Consider the following 10,895-nt stretch of genomic DNA (forward strand, 5'->3'; position numbering starts at 1 on the left):
CGAAAGGGCTCCAGTCTCTAGATCTCAGGCCACGTGATCTTCCGCTTCGACAGGTCCCACTTTGTCCAGGCACCTTGCGCTCCAAGCTCGACAGCCCTAGACCTGCCCCTTCTTCCTCCAGGTGTCGGACCTCGGCTTGGATCATGTCCCTCCTCTGCCTTGGGTCTGCTTTTCCCCACTGCTGGAAGTGGTTGGATCCGAGTCCATGTCTCCCTACGCATGGGTTCCCGATGATGTCCTTCAGCTTCAATGCACTTTCAGCTTGCGCCACTGATGTTTCATTTCCACACACTTAATTGGGTTTTCCTCAAGTGATGGATTCGTCTGCCCCTGTACGCGCAACTGGAACTTGCTGGTCACTTTCCCACTTCTGATCACCATGCTTCTTGATTTCCTTGGCTTGAATTTCATCCGGGCCCATGTTGCCACGTCATCAAGAACCTTCAGGATCCATCTTGCTTGCACATGGGTTAAAGTTGTTATAGTAAGGTCATCCATAAAGCCTCTTATTAGAGGTTGGCTGGTGCCAGACTCCATTAGTGGCCCTCTGGATTCCTTTCCTGCAGCTGTCATGAGCAGGTTCATTCCCATGACAAACAGGATGGGGAGATTTTGCAGCCTGTCACAATTCCTTTTTCAAGGTCCTGCCACAGAGTTGTGAAGTGGGCAGTTTTGTATGTTATCAAAACAAGTTTCTGAAAAACATTAATTTATGTAATCTTTTATTTATTTAAATATAGTGCTTATTGCTGTAATTAGAAATTTGTAGACATATATGATATGTATTTTATCTTAATTTTATCAGAAGGCTGACAATAATCCAGGGGATGCCAAATTAAAGACTGGCACCATTCCCAAGGCAAAGGCTGGCACCGGTGTTGGCAATCCAGTTCAAAAACCTATTGTTATTCCATGTAGTATCATAGTGAAGACCTGCGGTTTCCAAGAAGACGGCTCGTTTTCATCCACCTGATACCAAGGTGAAGGCAGACCCCAAACCTGCCATCCCTAAGAAGATGCCTGTTTTTTATCAGCGTGATACCAAGGTGAAGGCAGTAACCAAACCTGCCATTCCCAAGAAGACAGCTGTAGGTAATCCACATGATACAGAGGTGAAAGCAGATAGCGAGTAGGTCGATCCGGCACACAGTGCGTCTACTGTTATGATTACTCTAAATTGGTGGATCTTAATGATTTGTTGATGCCCTCTAATGAATATTATTATATTAATAAATAAAATAGAAATATTATTAAATAAAACACCTTTATTATATTTACATTACTTTGTCTCCTGCTTGCTGTTTTTCCCTTCATATCTGTATCTGACTCATGGTTGATTTGAAGTATTACCTCACTACAAAGTTAATATTAGAGTATAGATTTAGTCATTTCCTGATGGGGAGAGACATCTAATGACATCTGGACTCTAATTGGATCTATAAGATAGTTAGGATATGACTGTAATATGCTGCGATATTAAAGAGAAAGCAGACAGACACACTCATTGCAGGGTTACTTAGTTTACAGCTAACTTCCGGGTGTGCGTGGAAACCCCATACATAAACAAGTGGGCGTGGCTTAACGTGCCCATCACTCAGCACATCTATTACATTACTTCACCTTAAGAATTAAACATCTTTTGTGGGACAAAATCCCTCCTGCAGTGTGTGCAAACCTCTGTAACTGCAAACAAAGGCTACTTTACCAAATATTAACATTGATTTTCTCAGGTGTTCAAATACTTATTGTCTTCACTGTATATAAATATGCAAATAGTCCCATCCTCCACTCTTTCGCACCACCTCAGACAATCCAGCCAAATCAAATGGCAAAAAGTGAAAAATTTATTTTCTGGGATGCACATTGACAAACAATTAACACTTAAAGAATAAAACAAATTATTGTAGAAACTTTGGTCTATGCAATAAGGATGCAGCATTTGAAAAAAAAAAGGTTTTACTTAGTTGGTCAAGGCAATGAGGCCATTTGTATAAGACATACATTAACAAATGTTTTATCATTTCAAAAAAACATCGATACATTTAATCTCAAAATTCAATTAATGAAACACACACACACACACACGTATAACAATAAAATAAAAGACATATACACATAAAAGCATTTGGTAAAAAATGTAGAAAAGTTGTTTTGTGGGAGGAATGTTATGCTTCTCTTGTATTTCTGTCAGATTTGGCAACTAGTAATCGGGGTCTGTCTCCTGATGTCTGAATGAGCTCCCTGCCACTGCAAACACACAAACAAAATACATTACAGTGATTTTATTGACACAGAAAATATAACAAAAATGCTTTATAAATGACTAAGAGTTACAATAATACTTATTAACAAATTGTCAAATCCTAATGCATCACTTGTGCTTTCCTGGTAGAGCATTACACACTGTCAGAAATTAAGGTAAAAAACTGTAACTGGCTCAATCTATAGTCATTTTACTCACGTTTGGTAGTCCACCCCAACCAGACTGAGTCCATTCACTGCTAGAATACGATCCCCTGGTCTCAGCCGCTGGGACAAAGCAGCAGGAGATTCCGGCATTACGGATTTGATGTATATTCCATTGACTTTAAATGGTGTTTCCTGTTTAAATAAAGATTACTGTATAATATTTATATAATATTATGACATGCCCACCAAAAATACAATACTAAACAACGAGACAGTAAGAATTTGTTACATATTCATTACCACATATTGTCACTTTTAGTGTTTGATTTCCATAAGCAGTTTTTTGGATGCAAACTTTTAGACATAATATCCTAAAATGGCCAAGTATTTACTGATTCCAATTTATTTTGCTATTAGTCAATAACACAAAACATCTGAAAGTGTATTTTAAAAATATTGCATATAGAGGGATGATGCAAACATTGCCTACTGATCCACTGACCTGTCCATCTACCAATGCCAGACCCAAACCACATGATCCTCTCTGCAACTCCAGCACAAACACATCATCCTCATCACCCTCACCTTCAAAAACATATTATACACACCAAACACGTGTCACCATTTTAGCATCTTGACCTCATAATGGTTATTTACATTAGATGTATTTAAAAACAATGAAGACAAAATCCTGCTACCTTCTTGTTTGATATCAGTAAGGTATTTGGAGGTCTGATGGTGTGATATCGTCTCCTGCTGGTCTGTTTCAGGATCCATCAGCTCAAGGTTTTGTAGTGGGTTTGGTGGTGTAAGTAAAAATGGGGCCGAGCGCTCCACACTGCTGGGATGCAACCCTTTCATCTGCAACTCGAGATTTTGAAGCTTCTTTGTTGAAATAGTTTCACAAGAGCCCAAATCATTTGTTCCAGCCCAAGGAAAAACTTTCTCAGTGTGCCCAAGTTCAAGATGAGCTGTTGGATGAGCTTCCAGTTTGGTAAGTTTGGCTTCTGTTGGTACAGCGGAGACAAACTGTAAAAACACAGAAATAGGCAAATTTATTATTATTCTGTCATTTACCATAAAGTTTTTGGCTGTGTACAAAATAGCCCCCTTTACTCTCATTCACTACTCCCTAGTACATTACTTCACGAATGTTGTGCACTTAAAGTAGTGAATTTAGACATCGAAAGGAACGTTTACAGGACTCCAAGTAATAAAATGGCATCTTTTGGCTGTTCATATACATTTTGGGGCTTTCAAAGTGCATGTTTTTTAAAACTAAACCATTATCATCGCCATATAAACTACAAAAAGGTGCATTTGTGAAAATGGTGACTTCATGCGTATTACGTGTTCAAACATCGCCAACTACAGGCCTGGTATGGGTAATACAACATGCTCATTTTTGTTGATCCATGTGAACAGGACTGTTTTGAAAGTTAGCCATGAATTTTTTTCTTCAAGACTGATCATAATTGTTTTAAGTGTGTTACATAGAAAGGTGGATTTGTCTAATTTAAATCCAAATAATAAGACTGATTAACCCTAACTAATTGCTAGTTAGTCAGAATCATTCTTAAGACGCAGTCTTAACGTCACGGCCATGTTTATGCAACCGGCCACTGGTTTCAGCTAAGCCTTGTCTGTGAAATCAGGCCTATATGTTTTTGGTCTTTTTCAAGGGCGCATGATGCAAAGCTCATAAAAACATATATTGAGCCCATCATGTGTGTGGCTCGTCCTATCAAAATATGAGTTTGGCGCGTCATGTGAACCTATGCGCATTAGGGGTGTCCTCGACTAAGGATTTACATATTCGAATCAGAATTGTCGAATCTTTCCATAGTCGAATCATATCTATGTGTGTGCATGGGTTGGGAGGGGGCCAGACAAGGTACAAATTGGTAACTTTTATTTTCTTTCACAAGCAGCACACATAAACAACTTTCTGTTAAAGTGACCAAAACTGTCTTTCAAGTGATGAACGAAGACAAAACTGACGATGCATTTATATATTTATTTTTTTAAGGTAAAATATATAAGGCAACATTTGCTTATTTATTCCTCAGAACATTTTAAAGCCACGATCTACAGAACATCACACAAAAATACATTTTGATAACTAAACCTAAAACAATTTATTAAACGTTAATTTATAACATGAAAAACACTGAAATTAATGATTTTATAGACACTATGCGTTATTATTTAGCACAGAAATACCTGCTTGCTTGCTCTGACTTTGATAATCTCTGTATTCACTTTAGATACAGAAAGACCGGATGATATTATTTATTTCAGGAATCTATTTGCTATCATTTAAAAGTGAACACCAACCAATATTAAAGAAAGACATTCGTGTCAGGCAGAAATATAGGTTCGGTGCAGATAGTTTCCGTTTCATCACAGAAATTTTAAAAAACGGCTTACCTGTTATGTAGTTTAACTTTTGACAAGATAACCAAAATGTATGATAAATACATTTTAAAAACTTATACCCGTCGAAAAACATCCGTTTTTTAATGTTTAGTTTGATGAACTCCTAAATATGAGACGCAGAGCACCTAGCCCGTTCGGCTAAATTACATACGCAAGCATGGCCAGCATGCAATAGCGCAACATCGATACAACGAAAAGCTATCCAAAATTTACAGACTTAAATTAGATCAGAATGTACGTTTATAATAGATACATTTTTTTAATAAAATAAGGTCAGAAGTAACAAAGTGCAGAACAAATGTGCAAAATGCCTCAAGTGCACGAAAACAAAACACAAGCCAAATAGATACATCAGATAACCCAGAGTGATTTATAAATAAAATAAAATAAATTATTAAAAGAATAGAAAAGTATAGCCAGAATATAATTGCCAGCTTTGTCTTTTAAATGTAGAAACAAAGAGGCAATGGTTTATTAACGAAGAAACCTCCAGGTGGGGCAAACCCATATTGAAATGTTGGCTGGGGCAGGCTCACCATAGATGTTAAAAATGTGTTTTATTTATATAGCGTATTTTATATAAACATGTTTAGATGTAGAAACTTACCTGATTTAGGATAGGTAACGCCGTAACGATAAGGATGTCATCCGGGCGGAAAGTAAAGTCCTCGTAGTATTTTAGACATTCAGGAGGGTGCAAGTGAGTTGGGACGAACACCCCTTTATATACAGAGTACAATTCTGCCTCTGTCATTTTCTAAACTACACAAACATTTAGAACAGATCTAAAACGTAAAAATGTAAAATCTGTAATGTAAAACCGTGAACAAGATGTAATGAAGATCTCGGTTTATCACATCTGATAGTGATCGAGTAAGGCGCCTTAATCCTCCTCAACTTTTAGAGGTGCAAATAAAAATGCTTTGGTAGTGTAAATCGCGTGGTCGACAGGTTGCCCAAATAAAACTACGCGTAACCTGAAGCCCCATTCAGTTATCCAACACGAAGGGTCAACTGATTTAAGGTATGTGGATGATGAAGAAGCCAGGGTGAGGGTCTGTCTGCGTCCTGGACGACTACAAGAAATTAAATTCCAGGACTTTCCACGCCCCTCCAAAAAGCACACGAAATTCATCTGTTTGGTAAAAAAAAAGGTTTTTTTTTTTAATTAAAACTTTATATTTATGTTGAAAGTCTTGGGTTTGTAAAAAAAACCCGTTAATATTAGCTAACATTAATCCTAACCGCTTTATCGATAAGTGGCTAGATTGATGCATACACTGCAAAAATATAAGTGTCGACTGCATGTGCCGTATGACATCAGAACTCCGCGAGAACGGTTCGTTATTTGAAACAGAAATCTCTCACTCTGACAAACAGTGGTGCAAGCTACTATTCAAACGTCCCAGCTAACAATTTTACGTTATAAAAACGTTCCCGGAACGTCTTACGAAAGTTTGGAAAACGTTTATTTTTTAACGTTCTTACAACGTTAAAAGCGTCCAGTTTTTTAGACGTGGTATTAACGTTAATGTGTGGTTATAAGAACGTTATTCCAAACGTTTTTAGAAAGGTTCAGTCTGTTGTTATATTAATGGTCTAATAACGTTTTTAAAAACGTTATTGAAACGTTCCATTCACCATTATATTCATGTTCTCAGAACGTTTTTCTAACGTTTGTAACTGGTTACAAAAACATTCGGTTGAAACGTTCTAGGAACGTTAAAAACGTCCAGTTTTTTAGACGTAGTATTAACGTTATTGTTTGGTTACAAGAACGTTTTTAAAAACGTTTCTAGAATGGTTCAGTTTGTTGTTATGTTAATGTTCTAAGAACGTGTTTCAAAACGTTATTAAAACATTCCAATCACCATGATATTACTGTTCTAAGGACGTTTTTAAAACCGTTCTTGAAACGTCCCATTTGCCATTATATTAATGTTCTAGGAACGTTTTTCTAACGTTTGTAACTGGTTACAAAAACATTCGGTTGAAACGTTCTAGGAACGTTAAAAACGTCCAGTTTTTTAGACGTAGTATTAACGTTATTGTTTGGTTACAAGAACGTTTTTAAAAACGTTTCTAGAATGGTTCGGTTTGTTGTTATGTTAATGTTCTAAGAACGTGTTTCAAAACGTTATTAAAACATTCCAATCACCATGATATTACTGTTCTAAGGACGTTTTTAAAACCGTTCTTGAAACGTCCCATTTGCCATTATATTAATGTTCTAGGAACGTTTTTCTAACGTTTGTAACTGGTTACAAAAACATTCGGTTGAAACGTTCTAGGAACGTTAAAAACGTCCAGTTTTTTAGACGTAGTATTAACGTTATTGTTTGGTTACAAGAACGTTTTTAAAAACGTTTCTAGAATGGTTCGGTTTGTTGTTATGTTAATGTTCTAAGAACATTTTTAAAAACGTTATTAAAACGTTCCATTCACCATTATATTAATGTTCTCAGAACGTTTTTCTAACGTTTGTAACAGGTTACAAAAACATTATGTTCTAAACGTTCTTAGAACGTGAAAAACTAAGTTTTGACATTTTTATAAACTTTGTTTGGTTATGATAACGTTATTAGAAAGTTTTTTAGAACGTTCCAGTCTTGTTATAAAAATGTTCTGATAACTTTAAAACATTATAATGTTTCATCCCCATTATATTAACGTTTTCCTAACGTTTGCATTAAATTATAAAAACTTTTTTTTTTTGGTTATAAGAACATTATTCAAAACATTTTAGAGGAACATTCAAGTCACTTGTCAGGGACAGAAGACAACAGAGGCAGAGAGTAAAATCAAACAGTTTATTAAAAGTTGTGGTAAATTGTAATGGTAAAAAATGAAAGTCCAGGTGAAGAGCAGGCACAAACACACCACCCAGTCACAGGTGTATTCCAGAGTATCCAAATATCCAACACAGATGATGACAATGACTGGAAGCCTCTGGTAGATAGAGTCAGATTAGTCCATGCAGCATACAAACATTGCTAGCACTGGACAGTGTGTTTGTGTGTGAGAGTCTTAAATGGTGCAGAGATGATAAGGTGTGTCAGGTGATCGTGATTAGTAATTGGGTGATTTTGATCTGGTGAAGTGAGTGAGGGAAAAACCTGGCAAATCCGTTTCATCACTCATATAAACAATGTTTTTTTATATATATTTTAAACAATAACATTCCTTTCACTTAAATATTCTCAAAGTTTTTGTATGTAAATGTTATTGCAATTATATTTGTCTCTAAAATTCCAATATAGAAATTATAAAATGGAAAGCTAAACGATTATTCATTAGCCTTCCCACCCCACAGTTGAGTCAAGACTGGAACATTGAAATAATCAATTAGATTAAATAAAATGTGACTGAATCACAAAAACCAGTCATAAGTAGCACAGGTATATTTGTAGCAATAGCCAACAATTCATTTTATAGCTCAAAATTTTAGATTTTTATTTATGCCAAAAAGCATTAGGATATTAATCCAGGACTAGGCATTTTTATTTTTCTCATCCTTACATTTACTTAAATTTCTTTAAATCTAGGGCTGGGCTGATACAACTTTTTCATGTCTGATACCGATGTCGATACCATAACCTTGAGTATTTGTTGATACCTAAACCTAACCAGTTACAAACGTTAGAAAAACGTTCTTAAAACTTTATATAATGACAAATTGAAGGTTTCAAGAACGGTTTTAAAAACGTCCTTAGAACATTAATATCATGGTGAATGGAATGTTTTAATAACGTTTTGAAACACGTTCTTAGAACAGTAATATAACAGTAAACCGAACCATTCTAGAAACGTTTTTAAAAACGTTCTTGTAACCAAACAATAACGTTAATACTACGTCTAAAAAACTGGACGTTTGTACTGTGTAAGAACGTTTAAACAATGTTTTTATAACCTGTTACGAACGTTAGAAAAACGTTCTGAGAACATGAATATAATGGTGAATGGAACGTTTCAATAACGTTTTTAAAAACGTTATTAGACCATTAATATAACAACAGACTGAACCTTTCTAAAAACGTTTGGAATAACGTTCTTATAACCACACATTAACGTTAATACCACGTCTAAAAAACTGGACGCTTTTAACATTGTAAGAACGTTAAAAAATAAACGTTTTCCAAACTTTCGTAAGACATTCCGGGAACGTTTTTATAACGTAAAATTGTTAGCTGGGATACTGCATATCGAATCGGCTCACCCCAATTTAAATCCCCAGAAGATACATTTTTATGCTAACATTTTTAGAATATTCCACTATGCAATGGTAATGTTGTAATGCTAACAATACAATTATAACGTTTTCAATGCTACCATTTTAAGAACCTTACATTGCATACACAATAGTAACATTTTCAATGCTAGGGTATGAAGAACTTTCTGTTAACTATGCAATTATAATGTTTTTAATTTTACTGTTTTAAGAACGTTACATTACATACACAACAGTAACGTTTCAAGGCTAGGGTATGAAGAATGTTCTGCTAACTATGCAATAAAAATGTTGTCAATGCTACCCTTTTAAGAACATTACATTACATACACAATGGTAACGTTTTCAATGCTACAGTTTTAAGAACAGTACATTACATACACAATAGTAACGTTTTCAATACTAGGGTATAAAGAACGTTCTGCTAACTTTGCAATTATAATGTTTTTAATGTTACTGTTTTAAGAATGTTACATTACATACATAATGGTAAGGTTTTCAATGCTAGGGTGTGTAGAACGTTCTGCTAACAATGCATATATAACGTTTTTAATGTTACTGTTTTAAGAACATTGCATTACATACACAATGGTAATGTTTTCAATGCTATAGTTTTAAGAACAGTACATTACATACACAATAGTAACGTTTTCAATACTAGGGTATGAAGAACGTTCTGCTAACTATGCAAATATAATGTTTGCAATGCTACCGTTTGAAGAACGTTACATTACATACACAATAGTAACGTTTTCAATGCTAGGGTGTGTAGAACGTTCTGCTAACAATGCAATTATAACGTTTTCAATGCTACTGTTTTAAAAACGTTACATTACATACACAATGGTAACGTTTTCAATGTTACCGTTTTAAGAATGTTACATTACATACACAACAGTAACGTTTTCAATGTTACAGTTTTAAGAACGTTACATTACATACACAATGGTAACGTTTTTAATGCTAGGGTGTGTAGAACGTTCTGATAACAAAGCAAATATAACGTTTGCAATGCTACCGTTTTAAGAATGTTACATTACATACACAATGGTAACGTTTTCAATGTTACAGTTTTAAGAACGTTACATTACATACACAATGGTAACGTTTTTAAAGCTAGGGTGTGCAGAAAGTTCTGATAACAAAGCAATTATAACGTTTGCAATGCTACCGTTTTAAGAACATTATCTTACATACAAAATGGTAATGTTTTCAATGTTGCCGTTTTAAGAACGTTACATTACATACACAATGGTAACGTTTTCCATGCTAGGGTGTGCAGAATGTTCTGATAACAAAGCAATTATAACGTTTGCAATGCTACCGTTTTAAGAACGTTACATGACATACAAAATGGTAATGTTTTCAATGTTGATGTTTTAAGAATGTTACATTACATACACAATGGTAACGTTTTCAATGTTACCGTTTTAAGAACGTTATATTACATACACAATGGTAACGTTTTCAAGGCTAGGGTGTGCAGAATGTTCTGCTAACAAAGCAATTTTAACGTTTGCAATGCTACCGTTTTAAGAACGTTACATTACATACACAATGGTAACGTTTTTAATGCTAGGGTGTGCAGAATGTTCTGATAACAAAGCAAATATAACGTTTGCAATACTACCGTTTTAAGAATGTTACAGTACATACAAAATGGTAACGTTTTCAATGTTGCTGTTTTAAGAACGTTACATTACATACAAAATGGTAACGTTTTCAATGTGGCTGTTTTAAGAACGTTACATTACATACACAATGGTAACGTTTTCAATGTTACCGTTTTAAGAATGTTACATTACATACACAACAGTAA

At 35.0% G+C, this 10,895-nt stretch overlaps 1 protein-coding gene across 1 annotated transcript; it reads right to left on the minus strand.

Moving 5' to 3' along the window:
- Positions 1-1,830: 1,830 nt before the first annotated feature.
- On the minus strand, positions 1,831-5,602 carry LOC129420528 (disks large homolog 2-like). The gene is made up of 5 exons (XM_073867322.1): positions 5,456-5,602; positions 3,108-3,438; positions 2,912-2,994; positions 2,462-2,601; positions 1,831-2,247 (listed from the first exon to the last, which is right to left on the minus strand). Exons 1-5 carry the CDS (start codon positions 5,600-5,602, stop codon positions 2,166-2,168), a joined length of 783 nt encoding a protein of 260 aa, XP_073723423.1. The 3' UTR covers positions 1,831-2,165.
- Positions 5,603-10,895: the final 5,293 nt, after the last annotated feature.

This window comes from Misgurnus anguillicaudatus, chromosome 4 (assembly GCF_027580225.2).
Source record: "Misgurnus anguillicaudatus chromosome 4, ASM2758022v2, whole genome shotgun sequence".
In the NCBI taxonomy this organism is placed as follows: Eukaryota; Metazoa; Chordata; class Actinopteri; order Cypriniformes; family Cobitidae; genus Misgurnus; species Misgurnus anguillicaudatus.

What these genes read in the sequence shown, in the direction of transcription:
- LOC129420528 (XM_073867322.1), bottom strand. Translation starts at nt 5,602, where the DNA reads ATGACAGAGGCAGAATTGTACTCTGTATATAAAGGGGTGTTCGTCCCA. An exon ending in CGTTACCTATCCTAAATCAG is followed by an intron (nt 3,439 to 5,455) that starts GTAAGTTTCTAC and finishes GTGTTTTTACAG; the next exon opens with TTTGTCTCCGCTGTACCAAC. An exon ending in TACTGATATCAAACAAGAAG is followed by an intron (nt 2,995 to 3,107) that starts GTAGCAGGATTT and finishes ATGTTTTTGAAG; the next exon opens with GTGAGGGTGATGAGGATGAT.